Raw genomic sequence first — 23,113 nt, forward strand, 5'->3', positions numbered from 1 at the left:
GGTGGGAGGCTCGCCGTGGCCTAGACCCACGGGGCCACCGGGCGGAGGGGGCCACAGCCTCGATCCCAAGAAGCACTAGCAGTTCAGTATGAAATACAGGGCTGGGGGCTGCCCGATGGCGGCTGCCTTGGGTTCAGCTGTCCCCCTGGCCACCCGGTGTGGCCAGATCAGGGGCGCGGCCGCTGGTCCTCCCCTCCGCGGCTGCCTTTCAGGCCGCCGCCGCCGCCGCCGCTGCCGCTCCTGCATACATTAAAACGTAGCAGGGTTTAGAACCGCCTGTGAGTGCCTATAAATACAATTTACTGTCTGGCCTCACAAGTAACAGGGGAAGCCTATTTTTTTTTTTTTCCTTCTTAAAAAGCCAGCCAGCTCGAGGCAGGCACTCTGCTACCATGGAAGAGAAGAAAGCATTTCCCTTACAAAGAACAGCTGGGGGTCATGTCGAGGTTCCACACCCTGCCGTGTGCAGAGAGTGGCATGCAAACATTTCGACAAAGGCCCCAGCGAGAGCAGGAAGTATTTTTTATGGAAAGAGAAATACCTTGCAGGTGAGGGATCTTGTGCAAGGTTTCTTTGTCTCGGGATCCAACACTCCACAGTGTTTATTTGGGTCAAATTCTCTCTCTGGTTTAAGAAACAAACAAAAAATATAAGAAAAAAGGAGACTAAATAGGATTTGGCATTAAGACTACATTTTTTAAAAAATGCACATTTGCACCAACAAGTGAGACATTGTCAGGCAATCTGGTTTTTTGTTTTTCTTTTCTTTCTTTCTCTTTTTTTCCCCAACCGGCTGCTAAAATGCTTCAAGAACCGCTCAGGGGAAAATACACTCCCCTCTGACCCCAGAGTTCCAAGTCCAGCTTAGACTGGGATGCGGGACAGCCCCAGACGCAAGGACTAAGGAGGGGAGGGGCGGGCAGGCACAGAGGGCAGGGAGCCCTGATGCTCACACACTTTATCTCACTTAAATGGTTCCCCAAGCACTTGGCACTTGGGGCGCAGCTGGCTGCAGACCAGGGAGGGCCACCGTTTCTCCCGGGGCAGCTCCAAGAATACGTCATCTTCCCCGTCCCCCTCCCACCCCACCCCCGGCCGCCCCTTACCTTCCCACTAGTTCTCGCCAAGTAAGTGGGAGAGTGTTCCCTGCCATGTCAGTGTGACCTGCCTCTCTTGTGCTTTGCCAAGTCCTCAGCACCGGGCTTTCCACACAGCCCAGCTGACCAGAAACGTGGTTTACCTGATTCAGGTCTGTTTGGCAGTGTCACAGGCAGGGGCAGGGGCAAAGGCTGGGTGTGTGCTGTCTGTGCATGTGAAGGTGAAGGGGCACAGAGGGCGGGGCCTGCCGCTCTCGTGGCTCCTCCGTGGGAATGAGCCTGGGCTAGCCCACCCACTGGGGACGGAGGACGGCTGCAGGGAGGCCAGGCTTCCTCTGGTTCCCGCCTCTTACTGGGCTGCGGATCATTCTTGGTGACGTTCCTTCTAGGAAGTCTGCTCTGTCTATGCCCACTTCGGATCCCTCGCCCCTTCTGGATGACCAACACGCTCCCCTCCCCTGGAAAATGAGGGACGCGAGACAAGCCCTGATGGACGCTTTCCGCTTCAAAGGTCCAGGTCTCGGATGGGCCGTGCTGTTTCTGGAAGGCACCCAGCAGCCACCTGGGTCCTTTGGCACAGGGAAAACACAGCTCCTCTGGGCATCTGGGGAGGTAGGCAACAGCGTCGCAGGGTGGGTGGGGGGCTCGGATATCAGTTTGCAGGAGAGTCTCCTTAAAAGATTTGAATGGCTGCAAACCAAACAGGGCTTTACCTGAGAAGCCGTCTGGGATTGGTGGAGGAAACTCTGAGCATAATAAATGAACGTGTTCTGTTTTTAAAAGAAAGTCTGGGGCCTGTGGGGTGGTTGCAACAGGGGCAACGGCTGCGACGAAAACCATTCTAAGATTTGAGACAGGTTTCCGGGCTGTCATCAAAATGCCTCCCCCTCCCCCCTCTTTTTTTTTTTGTTTTTTTGTTTTGCTTTTGTCATTGTCATCATCATCATCATTTTCTTCTTCCTTTTTAAAGATTTTATTTTTAGTAATCTCTACACCCAGCGTGGGGCTTGAACTCACAACCGGAGATCAAGAGTCTCAGGTTCTTCTGACCGAGCCAGTCAGGCGCTCCCTCACACTGCCTGCAACTTTTTGTTGTTGTTAGCTTCTTTTTTAAGACTAGAAAACTGTGAGGCCTGGAGAGGCCCGTTTCCTCGGAGCCCTCTCTGCCTGCTGAGGACGCACCAGGAGCCAGGCCCCAGACTGCCTGCCACCGAGTTCTTTCCCCGGGGCCTGTCAGAGTCACACCCGGGCCCAGATCCACACCAGCGCTCACCCTGGCCTGCAACCGAGCAGGTTGTTTGGCGGGGGGGTAGGAGCTGGCTGCCAAATGTGAAAGCGAGATAGAAACAAGCAAAAGATCCAATGAGACAAACAACCAACAAAATGCAAAACCAACAAACACCAAAAAAGAACCCCAACCACCCCTCTATGACTTCAGGCTGGGCCGCAGGCTGGAAGCCACGGTCATGCTTCTGCCTCTGGATGCCGCCCAGCTGGGCCTACTGGTTTTTCCAGGGATGTTGCCACCCATCCCTGCAGAGTGAACTTGAACTTTCCGTTCAGGAGACAGCCAGGAGCTGGGGGCTCCTGTCCACACAGCACCCCTCCCCCACCACAATGCTCAAAGAGTGCGCCAGGCTCTACCTTTCTTTCTTGAGAGTGGGTGAACAGTACCGAGGAAGATGTTTAGGGTAAACATCTTTTGCATGCTTTGGGTCCAAAGAACTTTTAAGAAATGATTTTTTTTGAACAGTTACAGATGTTAAAGTAGGACACTTGAAATACAGATTAACACGAAGTAAAAAATAAAAATGACCCACAGTTCTTAGGCTGATTCAGAATTACGCTCTTACTGGAGGGCATGGTTTCTCTCTCTCACCAGGTGGCTTTCACTGTATTTTCTTTCTTTCTTTTTTTCCAGTCAACATTTGATAAATGCCCCCAGTGTGTGAAGAAGTAATAAAGTTTATAGCTTTTCTTGGTCTTTTGGAGAAAGTAGAACCGCCAGATTTAGTTCCACAACAAATCCAAAGCAAATATCATCCACATGGGGGCCCCTGAGGGCAACCACTGCCTCCAAGACCAGCCCTGTGCCCCTTTCTGGCCATCCCAAGTGTCTACGCAGACAACCGAGATGGAGATCCAAGAGAAACCAGCTGTGCTGGTCTGAGGGTTCCCAAGTGGGAATTCCAACCTGAATTTATAGGAAATGTGGTCGTAGCCCCAGACCATAAAATCAACCAGGTGACCAACTAAGACCCAAGCACGGAGCGGGGCAGACAGCACTCAGCACTCAGCAGTCCTGCCCCGTGTCGGCCCTGACCTACTGCGAGGTTTCCATCCCTGTGCTGTCTGACTTCCCTGCGGAGAAGCTTCTTTGGAACCTGGGGCCTGTTCAGCCCGTCAGCCTGATAAGACCCTCGAGAACGAATGGGCTGTTGTGTTTGGTATAAAGCATCCTGTCTTCTGGACCAGGAAGACCCCTCCTGTTGAGCACTGAGCCGAGCGAGAGCTCTCATCTGGCCAGGAAATAAGAGAACCCGCTTTCCCTCGCATTTTTAAGTTGCTGGCAGGTAAAGCCCGTGTTCTCCTTACAACAAAAAGGACCTGCTTAATGATAAGAACACAGCACTGCTTGGTCATGCAATGTGACCCAGATCTAATCGTAAGCCAGGCTCGAAGGACACAGACACGTACCTGAAAGTCTCCTGTAAGGCTTGTTGTTGTTTTTGGTGCCATTTTGGTGCTTCTTGTCTATTGTGGCAGACAGAATTCCTTTGCCATTTAAGATCTTCTCTGGGGAAGGTGGCACTGACTTGGACATCAAGACTGGCTTAATTAAAGGTGGGGTGGAGACAGCAGAGGATGACATGGAGCAGGAGGTGACCGCGGTAGTGGTTGTAGAGTTCATTTTGACATTGGCACCATCTGCCTTCACTAGGTTAGGGATTTTCTCTAAACTGACTACAGGAACCGGAACGCTGAAAAATAAATGAACAAACACACACAATTGCCTTCTTTGATACATGCAGTCCGCTGAGAAGCTACACGCGCTTCTCATCATCAGAACACTTGCTTATCACTTATTTATACTCCTCTCATAAGCGAGCAGCAGGACTCCCGTTTGGACGGGAAGGAGATCTGTGCCTTGGAAAGGACCGACAGGGGGTTCAAGGCTGGCACAGTGCCAGGGCCGGCTCAGAGCTGACTGAGTCCCTCCGGCACCGGGTTGTCCCCATAGATCCTGCAGCTCCCCCCTTCTTCAGTCCCTCTCTGCCGGCGGTCTCTGGGACAGCACCTTGCCTGCTGGGAAGCTCAGGGAGAGACGCTGTTTGTCCCCTGAAGACGGCGTGCTACCATGCCACTTGCTGAATCACGTCCCCTCCCCCTGCTGCTCGCTGGCCTCCCACCTCGGCGATCAGGCCTGACATCTGCTTGGCTCGGGAGCGCTGACAGGCTCACACCACACGGAGGCACGGCGGCAGGCCAGCGCGCCATGCCACATGCTGCTGGAGGACTCCGGGAGCACTCCTATCCTGGGGATGGGCTCCAACGGAGTGAGGCACCGTGTAACGTTATTGAATATTCCATTTTAGGCAGCTAGTTATGTAAATAGGCAATTCTCAAGGCTGGCAGGTGAGAGGATGAATTTTAAGAAGACAGAGCACAAAGGTGCATGTTTGCTCTTCAAAATCTGTCACCTCAGCTCCCCTTCCCTACGATTTCTCCCATAATGGATATGCATTTGATTTCTGCGCATTTAATGCTGGAGAGCCCTGTGTCTGGGGGGCCGTGAAGGAGTCTGTCTCAGGGTCTTAAAAGATGAGATGGGATGAATACGCTTTCCTTTGGTTCCTGAACTAGATTCCCTTTCCTCCTTGCAGGAGGGCAGAACGCTAACACTTCAGCCCCCCGATCATCTCTGAGCTGAGTGGAGCCGACTTAGCTATCTGAATGCCAAATGGTCTAGAATATAGCTTATACATGCCTGCAGACAATGTAGGGCATGAAAGAGAGGCTGCTTTTTGTGGGGGAGGAGTCTTATCTGTCCACATGGCTGGTGAGCTCTTCCTTCTCTATGATTTATTCACAGATCATTTTTTTGGTCAATTTGTTCATGAACTCATTTCAGCAACCCCTCAGCCCTTGCCACTTTGCTTACTCTGAAACCTGATCACGGATGTTATTTGTAGGTCTTTGCCAGGGAGAAGGGCATTTGGTGGTGAAGCGGATTGTAGCTGGGCGTCCCTGACTTTGTCCTGGGACTACGTGCTTTCTTGGCCTGGGGAAGGGCGGTGTGGGACATCGAGCCCCGTGTGAGGCGAAACTGGAACAGTGGGTTTCAGTGATACACCAAGTCCCTGATAATTCTGCCTTTGACCAGTGTCTCAGTCACGGAGGTACAGCTGGACTGTGGCAACTTTCTATTTAATGGCAATTCTCAGAACACACACACAGGGCTGAAGAACGGCACAGGCAGCCCTTGAAGTTAGCATACTGAGAAGCTGTAAAGATACTACCTGGTGAAATTAGTGTTGCATTCCTGAGTTTTTCCAAATGGTAAAATAATAATAATAATAATAATAATAATAAACAACAAAAAAAAAAAACCCGGGCACCTGAGTAGCTCAGTGGGTTAAAGCCTCTGCCTTTGGCTCAGGTCATGATCCCAGGGTCCTGGGATCGAGGCCCGCATGGGGCTCTCTGCTCAGCAGGGAGCCTGCTTCCTCCTCTCTCTCTGCCTGCCTCTCTGCCTACTTGTGATCTCTGCCTGTCAAATAGATAAATAATATATAATTAAAACAAATAATAATAAAACCACGAGACATGGAATTCTTCGAGGCTTCCTTCACTCAATTTTAAGAGACACTAACGCCAATCAGGGTCTTGAAGAGCCGTTCCCACACTTGTTCGTAGTGGTACAATTCAAACACTATCCATTGGCGGACGATGGGATAAACAAAATGTGGGCTCGCCATACAACAGAATATTAGCCTTATAAAGGAAGGAAATTCTGACACACGGATGAACATTGAGAACATTACGCTAAGCGAAATAAGCCAGTCAGAAAAAGACAAATACTACAGAATTCCACTTACATGAGGTGCTTCGAGGGGTCAAATTCCGAGACAGGAAGTAGAAAGGTAGTTGCAAGGGCTGGGGGAGGGGAAAATAGGGAGCCGTTGGTCTGCGTGTGTGAAGCTGCAGTTTTGCAAGATGAAAAGAGTTCTGGAGATTGGTTGTAGGACACAGTGAATGTATTTAACACTGCTGCACTATGTATTAAAAATGGTTACGATGGTCAGTTTTTTTTTTTTTTTCAAAAAATTCAATTCAATGAATTTATTAAAGATCTATTTTATTTATTTATTTAAAGATTTTATTTATTTGACAGAGACAGAGCGCAAGCAGGGGAAGAGGCAGAGGGAGAAGAAGAAGCAGGCTCCCTGCAGAGCAGGGAGCCCGACGTGGAACTCTATCTCGGGACTCTAGGATCATGACCTGAGCCAAAGGCAGTGCCTCAACTAACTGAGGCACAAAGGTGCCCCAAAAGATCTATTTATTTTAGAGAGAGAGAGAGAGAGAGCATGCAGGAGTGAGGGAGGAGGGGGGCAGAGGGAGAGAATCTCAAGCAGACTCCCCACTGAGCGAGGAGCCAGACACAGGACTTGATCCCACAACCTATGAGAACATGACCCAAGATGGGTGTTCAACCCACTGAGCCACCAGGCAGCTCCCCCCCTTTTTTAAGAGAGTGTGTGTAAACAGTGGGGTGGAGGGTATGGTGGAGGAGCAGAGGGAGAGGGAGAGGGAGAGAGACAATCTCAAGCAGAAACAGACTCCCGCCAAGTGCAGAGCCTGACGCGGGGCTCAATCTCGCGACCCTGAGATCGTGACTGGGAGCCAAAATCAAGAGTCGGATGCTTAACTGACTGAGCCACCCAGGTGCCCAGGACGGTAAATTTTCTTATGTGTGTATTTTGCCACAATTAAAAATACAGTCGAACTCCCCAGCCCCCAAATTCATGCAACTTAAATTATACACCAATATCTTGACTTTAAAAATACTCATTCCAAGAGCTGCTTAAAAAGCTCTTGCCGATTTAGTCACCTTGGTTCTGATCTGTTGATTTTTATTTCTTTTAAAGAAGGAAGTTCAACTTCAAATGTTGATGGAATTCCAGGTGGGAAGATTCTGCCGTTCCTGAGCAGCCTTCTCGGATGTACTTCATCGTATATTCAGGACAAGAAACTAGGACCTTTGGGTTTCAAGGCCAGCTCCTGTCCCATGAGCTGGTAGGAGAAAAGGGAAGGCCTCCAGTCTCTGTGAAAAATGGCGGGGCCCATGTTGAGTACCGCGATCTCAGCAGACAAAGATACGACACTGGGAGAGAATAATCCAGAGCGGTTGTATGAACCAGAATAAATTTCAAAACTGAGCCAAATGGTCCTCCGACGCTCACAGTACAGTCTGCATTTCTCCCCTAAAGTCAATGTCCAGCTCCAACGGGCTCCTTAATTCAGCCATGAGCACAGCGCCAGCTGACTCCTCTTTGGTCATGCTTCTGCCCTGCTGTGTTAGGAACTGAGCCTTAGCCAGGCCCCCTTATACCTGTGACCGATCTCCTGATTTGCAACTTTCTCTGCTATATAACAAGTGTGCCTCACTGCTACCCGGTACTGCCAACGCTTCCAGAACTCCAGCTGGACTGCGATCCCAGCGTCCATGGGCAAGATGTGGAATTGAAGCCCATCACATACTAGACGAGAAGCCTAACGTGAAGTTCTCTGGATTGAGTTTTCCTGTGCTGGAATGGAAGGTGTTAAGGGAAAAAGTCTGATCAAGAGGGTTTCAGTGGGTTCCACAGACCGGGTGAGTAGCAGGGACTCAGCTGCTGAGTAAGTACCTCTGATACCAGCTGGTTGGGGGGCACTGTATCTTGGCAGCGGGAAGAGGATAGGAGACTCTAGTTGTTTTGGGTGAGAATTCCAAGGGTGTCCAGTAACTAATGGAGAATGGCTGTATATAGAATGAAGGAGAAAAGGGACTCCTGGGGCGCTCAGTTGGTTAAGTGTCTGTCTTTGGCTCAAGTCATGATCCTGGGGTCCTGAGACTGAGTCCCGCATTGGGCTCCTTGTTCAGTGGGGAGTCTGCTTCTCCCTCCGCCTGCCACTCCCCCTGCTTGGGTCACCCCCACAAATAAATTTAAAAAAATTTTTTAAAGAGATTTTACTTTATTTATTTGACAGAGAGAGACACAGCAAGAGAGGGAACACAACCAGGGGAGTGGGAGAGGGAGAAGCAGGCTTCCCACAAAGCAGGGAACCCGATGCAGAACTTGATCCCAGGACCCTGGAATCACACCTGAGCCGAAGGCAGATGCTTAACAACTGAGCCACCCAGGCACTCCAATAAATAAAATCTTAAAAAAAAAAATGAAGGAGGAAAACCTGGAGCCTGACCTGGATACATTATTATTATTATTATTTTTTAAGATTTTACTTTTTAAGTAATCTCTATACTCAATGTGGGGCTCGAACTCACAACCCCAAGATCAAGAGTTACGTGCCCTTCTGACTGAGCCAGCCAGGCAGCCGTGACCTGGATACTTTTATCTTTGGTGTCCTTTCTGCCCTGCTTTTTGGGCTTACCTGCTAAGGTAACCTGCCTCTGGTCTGAGCTGAGACGGTACTTCTGCTGGGAGGTAAAAGATGACAGGGAAGCAGGCATCTCGGTGATGGTGGGAAGGATCAAACCCATCCCCAAAAGAAATGAGATTCAGAGACAGACAGAGAGAGGTGAAAAGCCTTCCCGTTTGCCCCTTGCCAACCTCATTCCCCAGGATAAATGTCAGCCGTCCGTCCAGTGGAATATTTAGTCTCTTTTCTTCACCACTGCTGACAACCGCCCTCAGATCCGAAGCTGATGAACAAAGGAGGATATGATGGCAAGATGGTACCACCTGATTTGGAAAAACCAACCCCAGAGACTCCATCTTTTCCAGCTAGGAGCTCAGGAAGGTGCGGAGAGCCCCCGCCGCTGCTTCAGGGGCACATCGATCCCCACGGGTATCTACACTCCAGGGCACGGGAGCGCGGCTGTCTGGAAGCCTTCTGTGGCAACCGCCTCCCGCCTTCCCCCACTGTCCCCTCTCTCCCGGCTCCCCCTTCCCCTTCCATCACCCCTGGCCAAGACAGAGTCCCAGCCCTGGGCAGTGGATCCTGAAAAACAGATTTAATTTCTTTCCACTGGTAAGAAGCCAGAAGATGCTGACCCCTGCTTTCATGGTGCAGGCATCTCCCTGCGTGGAATCCGGGTAACTCAAACACCTCCGTGTGCTGTTGGCACTGGGAGGACTGGGGAGCTGGCAACACCCGGATGACTAAGCAGATTCATTACTCTGTGTGCTTAGGTGATCCACAAGCCTGGCAGCGACCCCTGAGGTCCCGTCCTTGCGGTCTGGAGGGGTGCACGCACGCGCCCCCTGGAGTCTCCCAATTCGGCAGACACACAGGTCACCTTGCTGTTGGCCTTTCTCCGCGGAGCCGTGTCTGAAAGGGAGAGAGGAGTCCACGCTCGGCCCCCGCTGCTTTCATAATCCTGTTTTATTCCGTTGAGATGAACTCATTCCGGGATCCCAGGGTGGCAGCTTGTTTCCCTGCTGTGTCGAACACCCTGGGAGTCGTCTGCTCCCAGGGACCGCAGTCCCTCTGTCTCTGGTCTGGGAAGGGATCCCGCAGCTGAGAACAGTCCTCCCTCGTCCTCCTTGCTCTGTGGGGACAGGTCTACCTTGCTGAGTTTGGGCCGTTTGGCTGCCACGTCCTCTTCCCGGGGGGCCTGCCTGAATTGATCATTTTGGACCAAGGAGGGTGCTCTGGCTCTAAGAAAAATGGTTCTCATGGCACCGAGTGGGTTCCTCTCGCTGCCCAGTGACGTCTGCAAATGAGCAGAAGTGGAGTGTCTTACAGCGCTGTTCCAAGGGCTGCCTGTGTGTCTCGGGCCCAGAGCTCTCCGGCTGCTCCCCGTGCTTGGGGATCATGATTTATTCTTTTATTTTTAAAGATTTTATTTATTTATTTGACAGACAGAGATCACAAGTAGGCAGAGAGGCAGGCAGAGAGAGAGGAAGGGAAGCAGGCTCCCTGCTGAGCAGAGAGCCCGATGCGGGGCTCGATTCCAGGACCCCGGGATCGTGACCTGAGCCGAAGGCAGAGGCTTTAACCGACTGAGCCACCCATGCGCCCCATGATTTATTCTTTCATCGTCAATGGATAAGCCTTAAAAGAACGGTTCGGAAAACCTTCGGGCCTGCAGAAATTGGTGCCAGCCCAGCTCCATTTACCAGCGCGGGGCAAAGATGGATTTGACAGGCAGGAGCCTGCAGAGACATACGGTATTTGTGCTGTGGGTTATGTGTCTGGTGGAGAGTTCTCAGTGGTCTGATTTCTTCCCACCCATTCTTTTGACAAAGGCCCCTGTGCCTGTCCTCCTGGTCTGGCAGAATTTCAAGGATCTCCGATTTACTGCACACCACCCAGCCTCCTGCCTTGTAAGCAGTGACGGCATTGAAGTCATCCCGAGTGAAAGGGGATCTGCTCTATTTTATTATTATTTTTTTAATTTAAAAAATTTTAAAAAGATTTTATTTCTTTATTTGTCAGAGAGAGGGCACAAGCAGGGGGAGCAGCAGGCAGAGCAGGCAGAAGGAGAAGTAGGCTTCCTGCTGAGCAGAGAGCCCGATGTGGGACCAGGCTTCCTGCTGAGCAGAGAGCCCGATGTGGGACTCGATCCCAGCATCCTGGGATCACGACCTGAGCTGAAGGCAGACACTGAACCCACTGAGCCACCGCACTGTCCCGATCTGCTCTATTTTAAAAGACCCTCAGAGAAGGAATTCTATTTGGCTCTCTTGGGTGATTTTGGGGGGCTGCTATCAAGATAATTTTTACATCACATTTAAATTCTGTTTTAAGGGGCGCCTGGGTGGCTCAGTGGGTTAAAGCCTCTGCCTTCGGCTCAGGTCGTGATCCCAGAGTCCTGGGATCGAGCCCCGCATCGGGTTCTCTGGTTGGCAGGGAGCCTGCTTCCTCCTCTCTCTCTCTGACTGCCTCTCTGCCTACTTGTGATCTCTGTCTGTCAAATAAATAAATAAAATCTTAAAAAAAATTTCTTTAAAAATTTATTTATTTATTTATTTGACACAGAGGGTGAGCACAAGTAGGCAGAGCAGCAGGCAAAGGGAAAAGGAGAAGCAGGCTCCCCGCTGAGAAGGAGCCCAACTCTGGGCTCAATCCCAGGACCCTGGGATCATGACCTGAGCCGAAAGCAGATGCTTCATTGACTGAGCCACCCAGGCGCCCCCACATTTAAATTCTTTAAGTAGACAAAATACCTGGGATGTTCCTGAAGGCCAAGAGTCAGACAGTCGCTACGGATCTGCCTAAGTAAGAGAGCTACAAAGTCCTCCCGTGGTATAGCGCATTGGGGAGGTACGGCAGAAATCCCGACGAACGAATAAATGGTTTTTTTTTGTTTTTGTTTTTCATTTTTAATCTGGGAAAAGATTGGGGAAACTTTCAGAAGGCCAATCTGTAAACACCTTAAGCAAACAGAAAACAGGGTAATTGGCCACAGGGCACAGTCAATAAAAAACCAGCCAGATTAATCTAATATTATTTAGTGGCTGAGTGTCAGGTTTGGCAGTCAGAGAGAAGGCACGGTGTCTAATCTCTCCTGGCCTTTTGCACGACTTTGGATTCGCTCCCATAGAACCCACCCTCAGTAAACTGGGAAAATGTGGTGCCCTGGCAACAGAGCCAAGACCAGCTAGCGGCGACTTATGCAGCCCCGGGCAGCACCCTGAGCAGAGCTCAGAGGGGCCCCTCGCCCACCAGGAAGGTGAATGCATCTTCATCCGTTACTTGGATGATGGGCCGACACCTCATCTGTCAACTGGGGGAAAAGATGACCAGCCGCCGTGAAGAATGGTGTGGGACTCTCCCTTAAACCCGTTAGGAACGGGGGAGAGACGAACAAGCTGAGCTGATGAATTGGAAAAGTGGCTGGAGGCAAATGAAATAAAATCAGCGAGCACAAGTAGGGCCGACTCCAAGGGCTGTGCCTTGTCACTGTTCTAGAGGGTGTCGCAAGACAATGGAGGATGATGGTTAGGAATGCAGGCTTCAAGTCAGATGAACCCAGATCGGGATCCTGCTTTTTCTACTGCTGGTTTCATAAGGGTAGGCCATCCGACTTCCCAATTCTGGGACCTCCATGAGCCCCTGAGGACTTTTGAGAGAATCAGAAGAAGGGACAGCCTCGTGAAGGACAAAACTCATTCAGGCATAGGAGGCTGCCTTGCCTACCTTATCTCAGGACTTCACCACTCTGGGCCTCAGTTTCCCTATCAGTATCAGTTTCACTATCAAAAGATGAAGATGATGGTGGAGATTTGAAGGGATTACATGGAGTTTTCATATGAAGTGCACAGTAGAATGGTGGGCGCATGGTTGGCTTTCAATAAACTGGAGAGAAAACAAAAAGGCGAGAGAGGATCCTGCTCTTTCTTCTGCGGTATACATCAGGAGTGCAACTCATCAGAAATGTATGTCCTCTTTGCCCTTCTGGTCCCACCACAGAGGGAGGGGGCTATATAAGGTAGGGAGAGGCAGGGACAGCAGAGGCTGGGAGCTGGTGGACCTTCCATATTTACCCAGAGTAGAGGACCACTTCTGCGGGGGGGGGGGGGGGGGTGCAGTGAAGAGGAAAACCAAAGCCAGGGAAGACGTCTTCCCCACTGCTTCTCCATCCCTGGTCTTCCATGCACAGACCAAGCCTGGACTAATGGGCCGAGCTCCTGTCTGGAGAACACATTCTGGAGGAAGAGTGAGCAGAAACTCCAGCCTCCTCCTTCTTAATGTAAACACGTTGTGCTATGACCCCAAATTATGTTAGGCAATGGGGAGGGGGGTCCTTCTGGCTTTACAGTGTGTCTTCTGGAGAAGTAACTGCATGGGCCCCTTTCTAAGCTGCTCCAGATTTCCTGGAAATGGGAGGCCCCAGGACCAGCCTCTGCTAGTCTCTCCAGCATTTTTGTTAATCAGGGCTTCCCAGGGCAGGGAGCTCGGGAGGTGGTCTCCAAACCTGCTGGGAGATCAACAGGCACTAAATGACACTCCGGGGAGTCATGATGCCCTAAAACTGTAGGAAAAATCGACAAGCCAGAGGAGAGGAAAATAGAGAAGGAAGAAACAGTCCTGGCACAGTAGGGTACACATGCTGGACAGGCTATCTCTGGGGTGCACAGCTTGCCAGCAGTGGCACGGCCTTGGGCAGCGCTGGCAGGAGGGGTTTGGCACAAACCCTGGGCCAAACCAATGGCCCCTAAAATGAACACTCAGTGAAATTCACATCAATGCATAAAGGGTGTCAGAGCCTTGGAGGGGAGAATGTGAGATGTCAGACGCCAGGAAACAAGTGGATTCTGGAGGGAGCGACGGGTGCTGAGTGGAACAGAGCTCCAGATACCCGGACAGCCCGGGGACAGGCTCGGCTCCGGAGCGGCAAGCAGGTGCACTCCCCTCTGCAGCCACCAGAGGTCAGAGGCTCCCGCTCCTGGAGTGGCTCCTCGCCTCCCAGAGCCAGAGCAGCCCAGACATTGAGTCTCTTTAAAGCCCAGGAGTCATCACCGGCTGGGCTGGCTGGGGGAGGGGAGAGGAGTCCTCACAGAACAGTCTCTGTCCCCCTGCCAATGGAGGTCGGGTGCCAAGCCCTGACCTCAGGTCTCAGTCTCTGCTTTCAGGGAGCTTGTCCTGAGAGGAAGAGGGGACAAGGAAATGGCGTAGCATCCTTGGCCACCTGTGGGGGTCCCAGCCTCTGCTCCCCAGAGACCAGGTCTCTTCAGAGACCAGGAGTCCCAGGGGGCATCTTACCTCACAAGAGGTTGTCACTCGCCCTGCTTTTTCCTTCTCCACCCCCTAGCCCTGCACCCCAACCATCTCCACCCAGAACACCAGAGCACACTTTGTTAAAACCCTTGACGTGAGGCGAACGTGATAACCACTACACTACGGAAACAAAACCCTTGACGTTACAGTCTTCACAGGACCTACAGCACACGCGGGAAATTCTTCGTCCCAAATTTAATAGGCTTTGTCTTTTTAAAAAACCCGCATGTGAACAACATCACCAACCAGTTAGAGACCTTGGGTCTTGCACGACATTCAGTCACTTGCGGGGTCTACCTGCCCCTGCCTTGTCTGTCCTCCTCTTTCCGCAGAGCCTGGAGGAAAACCCCACCACCAGCATTGCCACCCTGCCCCCTGGCTCTCCCCTGCCGCCACTTGGCTACCAGGCATACTGGTAGCCACGTCTGACCCTGCTGTTCCAGGTGTAGCAGGCTCCCCACGACCCAGTCCAGTCCACCACAGCTCCTGCCCTGGGGAACCCTCTGCATAACCTTGTGGGGCTCTCACTGCTCCCTGAACATGCTGCGAGCATGGCCTGGCTCTGGGCCTTTACGTGGGCTGGGTGGTGCCTTTCTCAGGTGTGCCCTCCTCCCTTCTCCGGGGGACACTCCTCCATCTGCCGGGATCCGGGTGGAGTGTTCTCTTCTCTCACAGCACTGGCTGGTCCTTCCGAGGTGTTTGGGCCACATTCATCATGTCAAATGTCAAGGTCTCAGTTCTGTGTTTGTGGCCTGACCAGAAAATGAGCTGCTGCCTGAGGACAAGGACCTTGACCGAGTGTATACATTGCTCTGGAGTGATCCCAGGGACAGATAGATGCATTATTGGGTGCTTCAGAAGGGCATCATGGTTGATGAATGAATGACTGTTCTCAGTAAAGGTGAAGTCAGGATAAAAACCAAACCAGAGCTCCACCAGAACAAATAAATGCTTTAGGTAAGGACCGGCCCACAGCTCTCTCTCCCTGATGCCAGAGCGACGACAAAGGTTGAGGGCTTGTTGACCCTCCCCCTGGCCTCTTACTCCTCTCACTGTCCCTTGACACTGCCACATGCCGGCCCGGAGGCTATGCTTTAACACGGAATATGTGTGTCACCCTCAGGCCGGCTGGATATAGGTAAGGGGCCTGGGGCTTAAAAAGGTTGTCCCGGGGCCTGGGGCTTAAAAAGGTTGTCCCAGGGCCTTCATTCAGCAAAGAGAAGGGCAGCCATGGGGCTTGACTTCGGGCAGCTCTAAGGACGGCGCCCTTGATCTTGGCACTGGCAGTGAGAGGTCCAGGGGTGGGGTTCCCGCTCTGGCTATTCTCTTCATCAGGGTGCACCTGCTTCCTCCTCTCATCACTGAGCGGGCGAGAGGCTCAAAGGGGTGGGGCTACAAGGTACGGCACAAACACAGAGGACGCGGTGGCCACGAATCCTTGTGGCTCTGTCACACTGTTCTCCCCTTCCCCAGCTTTCCAAATCTCTGGTTTCCTCCCCTGGACTCTGGTCCCTTTTTCTGAGCCCTTCTGTGACTTGGCAAGGTCAGCGGAATCTAATACACAAGGAGCTGTCCATTGTCCTTATCTCAATCATCTGGAAATTCATGCAGCCTTTGAGATGTTTCGGTTCCTGTGCCTGCCTGTCCTGGAAAGGACACCATCCTCCCCCCGTCCCCCATGCTTGCATATTCTGGCCTGTCCCTCCCAATCTCTCACCAGCTATCCTTTCCACTCACTCCTTCCCTCTGGGGCCCCTTCCGGTAACCTCCACCGTCTTACTTTTCTCCACCCTGCTTTTCTCCTCTCTGGCCCTCTGTTGCACTCCTCCTTCCTCGCCACCCAAACCCGCACCACTGGTGGTAAAAACTGGCCTTTGAATGCCCCCCCCCCCGCCCAATCTCTTGTGTGAGGGGCTGGATGTGGACGTGGGATCTAGGGAGGGACTTCTGTGCAAGGCCGTACCGACGACGTCTCAGCTCCCTCCTGACTCGGTCAAGTGCACACCGGGACACAGGCAGACAGACCAGCCAGTGGTATGGGAAGCTCTGAACCTTCCCTTTCTTGCCAGAGTGCAAAGGGTTTCTCCTTTTTATCATCCCAGAACCACAGTTCTCCCTTCCTAGCTCTTGTAATTGGGACAGGGACAACAATTCCATGATGGAAACTGGCACTTGGATTTCTCATCAAGAACCTGAAAGGTAGGGGCGCCTGGGTGGCTCAGTGGGTTAAAGCCTCTGCCTTCGGCTCGGGTCATGATCCCAGGGTCCTGGGATCGAGCCCCGCATCGGGCTCTCTGTTCAGCAGGGAGCCTGTTTCCCTTCCTCTCTCTCTGCCTGCCTCTCTGCCTGCTTGTGATCTCTGCCTGTCAAATAAATAAATAAATAAAAATCTTAAAAAAAACTTTTTTAAAAATTAAAAAAAAAAAAAAGAACTTGAAAGTTAGGCTATTTATACCCGTCATTTCCTTTCGCATCAGAAAAATCTCTGTGAGGTAGAAGGAGCTGCTCTGTGTCACGGACTACTTCATTCATTCAGGCATCATTCATTCATTTGGATGTCTGGGGTTTCCCAGCCTGATTGGGAGCCCCGAGATGAGTCCCTTTGCCCTCCGGGAGCCACTAGTAACAAGCCGTGGTCCTGCCCCCACTTCATGCCAACACCAGGCAAGACCAGATAAGACAGCCTCATTTCTCCCACGAGGTGGGGCTATCCACCCCCCCCCCCCCGGTCTCCATACGACACTGGGAAGGGCTTCAAGAGCATGTGTACTCCCCAAACCCCCGAACCCCCACCACTCCAGGAGGACACGCCTCCCATTCTAGGTGTCCAGAGTAGCCCTGCCTAAGGGAGGGCAGTGACCCCGTCACCCCCACCTCACTGTCAGGCATGTCTGTCTGACTGTTCTCTTGCTCTGGCTCATCCTCTTTCTGGGGCGGCAAGCTCATCTGCATTTTTAATAGCTGGGCATATTCAGCATTCATCACACACATATGGGTGGATCGGGCCCAAAAGAAGGCAACAAGCTATGCGAGGAGGGAAGCCTCACCCGCTCCCGCCCACACTAACGGGTTTGCGGGTGTAAGTGACCCCGCGGCTCCCTTCCTGGCCCCGGGTGGCCAGCGGGACAGCAGAAGGGAAAGTCAGACGGGCCGACCCGGTCCACTAGGCGGGGCGAGCCCCCTGGCTGAGCAGGAGGCTCAGAAGTAAAGGTTGCAATGTCCATTTTAGCTCAAAAGAGCCGAACAGCCAGGGGCGCCTGGGTGGCTCAGTGGGTTGGGCTGCTGCCTTCGGCTCGGGTCATGATCTCAGGATCCTGGGATCAAGTCCCTCATCAGACTCTCTGCTCAGCAGGGAGCCTGCTTCCTCCTCTCTCTCTCTCTGCCTGCCTCTCTGCCTGCTTGTGATCTCTCTCTGTCAAATAAATAAATAAAATATTAAAAAAAAAAAAAAGAGCTGAACAGCCACAATTCCCTCTCGACTTCCACCTAGGGACAGAATCATCTTGCCACCATCCCTCGGCCTTTCTGGGCTCGGTGGACATCGAGAGGGTGAGGTGACACAGTATTCCCCCACCGCTGGCCCCCTGAGGGCAGGGCACTGGTGGAGGGGGGCTCTGGGTGGTGTTGAACGGGGGCTCTGGTGGCTGTGAGTGGTGGCGTAGGGACGCCCCCTTTCTCCCTTTCTTCTAATGCAGAGTTATTTTTTAATCTCCCAGCACAAAAGGGAGAAAACAACACACCCGCAGGCCCTTTAACCTTGAGTGAGATGCCGGGAGGATAGCCTGAACTCAGGAGTGGTGTTTTTTATTGCCGTACATGGGGATTTGAGCTACTTGGAAAAGGGCGTCCCTCAACTCCTGTTAAGTCTAATCTAAAGGCCATGCTCCATCACCTGCACGCAAGCCTTATGCTTTCCTGACCTTTAGGGGCTGCGGCAGAACTGCTTCGGGGCAAGGGATCCTTGGCACGGCCTGCCTGCGTCCGTCAGGCCCATTCCCACCTCACACCTAGCGGCAGCTGGCTAAACCAGGCCGGGCAAACGTGCCTTCCACCCTGAAATCTGTCAGCTCCTGCAGGGAGCGTGATGTCACAGAGACGCCAGGAGCCACGGTCACGCACCTGTGAATCAAGGAACCAGAGGACCCCACCCAGGGTCGCCTGGCCTAGGTGCCCAGATCTGTGCGATGCAGCAACCACTAGCTGTTTGTGGCTAGTGAGCACTTAAAAAAAAAAAAAAAAAGATTTTATTTGTTAGAGAGAGAGAGAGAGAAAGAGAGCACAAGCAGGGGGAACGGCAGAGACAGGGGGGAAGCAAGCTCCCCGCTGAGCAAGGAGCCCGATGCGGAGATCGATCCCAGGATCCTGGGATCATGACCTGAGCTGAAGGCAGATGTGTAACCCACTGAGCCACCCAGGCATCCCATTATAGAGCACTTTAAAAAGGGCTGAGGAACTGAATTTTAAAAATTTTATTCAATCTGAGGAACTTGATTCAGTTATTAGAAAATGCTTCAGTGTGTTTGGAACAACCTGGGTATGCAAATTCATATTTTATAATCTCTAGTTGTTTACAAAATCTGAATATAGGGTTAAGTATTTATGATGAAAACGCACTGTCCAAATTGACGTGTATGTTAAGTATAAAATACAGGATCTCAAAGACTTGGTAGAGAAAACAAAAAAGAATGAAAATGATCCCACTGATATGTTAAAATTAGAAGACTGTGGATACATTAGGATAAATAAAATACACTGTTAAAAATTGTGATCTTGGGCGCCTGGGTGGCTCAGTGGGTTAAGCCGCTGCCTTCGGCTCAGGTCATGATCTCAGGGTCCTGGGATCGAGTCCCGCATCGGGCTCTCTGCTCAGCAGGGAGCCTGCTTCCTCCTCTCTCTCTCTGCCTACTTGTAATCTCTCTCTGTCAAATAAATAAATAAAATCTTAAAAAAAAAATTGTGATCTTTTGGGGTGCCTGGGTGGCTTAGTGGGTTACACCTCTGCCTTCGGCTCAGGTCATGATCTCAGGGTCCTGGGATGGAGCCCCACAGCGAGCTCTCTGCTCAGCAGGGAGCCTGTTTCCTCCTGTCTCAAATAAATAATTTCCTCCTGTCTCAAATAAATAAAATCTTAAAAAAAAAAAATTTGTCATCTTTTCACTTTCTCCACCGTGGCTACTAGAAAGTTTACCACTCCACGTGTGTCACACATTATATTTCCACTGGAGAATACCAGTCCAAACAGTTGTAGGTAAAAGGTTAACTGTCTTCAAGAACAGAAATCTTACAAACCCTTTCAATGGTCAGATCAATTTCATTCAATTCAACAAATATTTACTGACAAGGGGACTAAGTTGGCCGAGTGTGAGGCCTGGCACTTACTACGGAGCAGAGTGGCAGGAGGTCTAACCTGGAGCAGACCCTGGACAGAGTTGCAGGAGAGCTAGACACGAAGTGCTGTGGGAATTAAAAGATGTCAGCGTATCGGGGGCCTGCAGGGAGGAAGCGGGTGAGGCACAGGGTTCACGGAGAAGGTGGCCGGGCAGACAGGCTGTGCGGGCGCTGAGGATCTGGACCAGAAGGGCCAGGATGCTGTAGGAAGAATCTCAGCTCAGCAGTCCTTTTCTCCTCAGACCCTCTTCCCTCGCACACCCCCCACCCCCTCACCGTCCTCGGCCCTTGACCCCTGCTCCTCTCAAGACACACAAGCTTCCCTGGAGGACCCATCTGTACCTCCAGCCTCCATGCCTGTGTCTACACTGATGACTCTCACAGCTCCATTCCCAGCCCACGCCGCTCTCCTGACCTCTGGGTCCCCACATCCAACGCCACCAACTGAACATCTCTATGTGGATGTTTTAGTGCATTTCGCTTGGTCGCAATTCGCACACGCTGCGTCGAACAAGTCTTTCGGCGCCATTTTCCCAATAGCCACCTGCTTACTTTGTGTCTCTGTGTCACGTTTTGGTAATTCTTGCAGTAGTTCAAACTTTTCATATTGTGATGGTTGTTATGGGCGATCTTTGATGTGACTGTTGTAATCATTGCTTCAGGGCGCCACGAACCGCATCCATATAAGACCACATCGTGTAAGACCACAGACGCAGCTGAGCAACAAGCGTATTTGGATGGCTCCCCTGACCAGCCGTTCTCAACCGTTCTCAGGCTCTCTCCCTCTCCTCGGGCCTCCCCGATTCCCTGAGACACAACAGTCTTGAGATCAGCCCAGTGACTAACCCCACAACAGCCTGTAAGTGTTCAAGGGGAAAAAAGAGGCACTTGTCTCCCACTTTAAACTGAAAGCTAGAAATTCTTTAGTGTAGCAAGGAAGGCATGTTGAAAGCTGAGACAGGCCAAAAGCTTGCACCGGATAGCCAAGCTGTGAATGCAAAGGAAAAATTACTGAAGGAAATTAAAAGTGCTCCTCCAGAGAACACATGAATGATAAGAAAGCCAAACAGCCTTAGTGCTGATAAATAGAGAACATTTTAGGGGTCATGGATATGGACAGTGATATGGACAGAAGATCAAACCAGCCACAACTCTCCCTTAAGCCAGAGCCTAATCCAGAGCAAGGCCCTAACACTGCCTTCCCTGAAGGCTGAGAGAGAAGACGAAGTAAGAGAAGACAAGTCTGAATCGAGCAGAGGTTGGTTCACGAGGTTTAAGGAAAGAAGGCGTCTCTAGAATGTAAGAGAGCATGGAGAAGCTACAACAAGTTATTCTAGAAGATCTAGCTCAGATCATGAATGAAGGCGGCTGCACTGAACGAGAGGTTTTCAGTGTAGGGGAAACAGCCTCCTACTGGGAGAAGATGCCATCTTCTGGGACTTTCATGGCTACAGACAGGTCAATGCCTACCTTTAAAGCTTCAAAGGACAGGCCGGCTCTCCCGATAGGCAGCTGGGGACTTCAGGTTCTACCTAATGCTCATTTACGAGTCCAAAAATCCTGGGGCCCTTAAGAATGACACTAGATCGACTCTGCCTATAGCTCTCTAAATGAAACACCGAAGCCCACCTGACACCACATCTGTCTACAACATGGTTTACTGAAGCTTTTCAGCCCATTGTGGAGACCTACCGCTCAGAAAATTAAAAAAAAAAAAAAAAAGATTCCTTTTAAAATACGACTGCTGGGGCGCCTGGGTGGCTCAGGGGGTTAAGCCTCTGCCCTGGGCTTGGGTCATGATCCCAGGGTCCTGGGATCAAGCCCTGCATGGGACTCTCTGCTCAGCAAGGAGCCTGCTTCCTCTTCTCTCTCTTTCTCTGCCTACTTGTGATCTGTCAAATAAATAAACAAAATCTTTAATAAAAAAATATAAAGTTAAAAAAAATAAAATACGACTGCTCATTGACAATGAACTTGGTCACTCGAGTTCTGATGGAGAAGGACGCCGCGATTTGTGTTGTTCTCATGCCTGCGAACACGGCGTCTGGTTCTGCGGCCCATGGACCAGGAAAGCACCCTGGGTTTCAAGTCTTACTACTGAAGAAATACCTTTCACTTAAGGCTATAACTGCCTCCGATTGTGATTCCTCTGACGGTCTGGGCCAAATGAACTAAAAATCTTCTGGGAAGGATTCACCATTCTAGATGCCATGAAGCGGGGTTCGAGGCTCCGGTGGGAAAAGTAGCTACAGGAGGGTGGAAACAGCCAGAGAATAGGGTGAGAAGTGCAGTCTGAAGACGTGGCTGAATCTTACGATCTCATGCTGGAACTTGAACAGAGGAGGGGTCGCTCCTGATGGAGGAGACAGGGAAGTGGTTTCCCGAGATGGAATATACTCCTGGAGAGGATGCTGTGAAGACCGTGGAAACGACAGCAAAGGATTGAGAATACAGCAGAAACCTAGTGGATAAAGCAGTGTTTGAGAGGATGGTCTCCGGGCTTGAAAGGAGTTCTGGCGGCTGGGGGTAAAATGCTCTTGAGCAGCACATGTACGCTACAGAGAAATCCCTCTTGAAAGGAAAAGTCAACCAATGTGGCAAATGTCATTGTTGTCTTACTTAAAAAACTTGTCACAGCCACTCCAGGCTCCAGCAACCGCCACCCCCATCAGTCAGCAGCCATCCACACGAGCAAGACCTTCTACCAGCAAAAACATTACGACGCCCCGAAAGGTCAGATGACGGTTAGCACTTTTCATAGCAATGAAGTAGTTTTATGTATTTATGTATTTATTTATTTGAGAGAGAGAGACAGAGATAGGGAGCAGGGAGGGGAGGGAGAAGCAGTCCCCAACTTAGCAGGGAGCTGGATGCAGGGCTTGATCCCAGGACCCTGGGATCATGGCCTAAGACCAAGACAGATGGTTAACCGACTGAACCACCCTGGTACCACACAATTAAGTATTTTTAAATTAGGTGTGGGGCGCCTGGGTGGCTCAGTCAGTTAAGCATCTGCCTTTGGCTCAGGTCATGATCTCAGGGTTCTGGAATCGAGCCCCACATCGGGCTCTCTGCTTGACCTGAAGCCTGCTTCCCCCTCTCCCACTCCCCTGCTTGTGTTCTCTCTCTTGCTGTATTTTTCTCTGTCAAATAAATAAAATCTTTTAAAATACATACATACATACATACGTAAGGTGAATACACTATTTCTTAAAGATAATGCTGTTGCACACTTAACAGATTACAGTGTAGTATATACATAACTTTTATATACATCAGGAAACCCAAAATTCATAGGACTTGCTTTACTGCGCTATTTACTTTATCGCGGTGGTCTGGACAGGAACCTGCACATCTCCGAGGTGTCTGGACTTCACACCCATGGACTTCCCAGTTTAATCCCGCCTTTCCTTCCCTCCTAAACCCTGGCCCTTCGTATCCTCAAGAGACAGCAGCAGGACCAGTCAGCCCGCTATACCGGCCCGGGAGGACAGCGGCATCCTGCTCTTCTCACGTACTCCAAGCCCTGCGTGCAATGAGCGCTGAGGTCCTGTGGCGGTTTTTTGCCCGCTGTTTCTCCTACCTGGCCCCTTCTGCACACGCCGGCGACCGCTGCCTGCGTGCAGAATGTCCCCGCACCTCACCCGGGATATTCAAAGCTCCCTCACTTTCCGAGTGGC

General features: G+C 51.2%; 1 protein-coding gene and 1 long non-coding RNA gene across 24 annotated transcripts in view; one reads left to right on the forward strand and one right to left on the reverse strand.

Moving 5' to 3' along the window:
• The window catches only part of ATXN7L1 (ataxin 7 like 1), a 237,868-nt gene that overhangs the window by 28,710 nt on the left and 186,045 nt on the right, over positions 1-23,113 (reverse strand). For all 23 annotated transcript variants that reach the window (XM_082691842.1, XM_082691845.1, XM_082691846.1 and 20 more), the window contains 2 exons: positions 3,795-4,078; positions 542-624 (listed from right to left, as the gene is read on the reverse strand). In XM_082691842.1, the coding sequence (XP_082547968.1) occupies positions 542-624; positions 3,795-4,078 (367 nt within the window). The remainder of the gene's footprint in view (positions 1-541; positions 625-3,794; positions 4,079-23,113) is intronic.
• On the forward strand, positions 1,107-10,808 carry LOC309844738. The gene is made up of 3 exons (XR_014300862.1): positions 1,107-1,709; positions 7,247-7,971; positions 9,014-10,808. It is a non-coding gene; the product is annotated as an uncharacterized lncRNA (long non-coding RNA).

The sequence above is a fragment of the Mustela nivalis genome (genome assembly GCF_964662115.1).
Source record: "Mustela nivalis genome assembly, chromosome: 12".
Classification (NCBI taxonomy): domain Eukaryota; kingdom Metazoa; phylum Chordata; class Mammalia; order Carnivora; family Mustelidae; genus Mustela; species Mustela nivalis.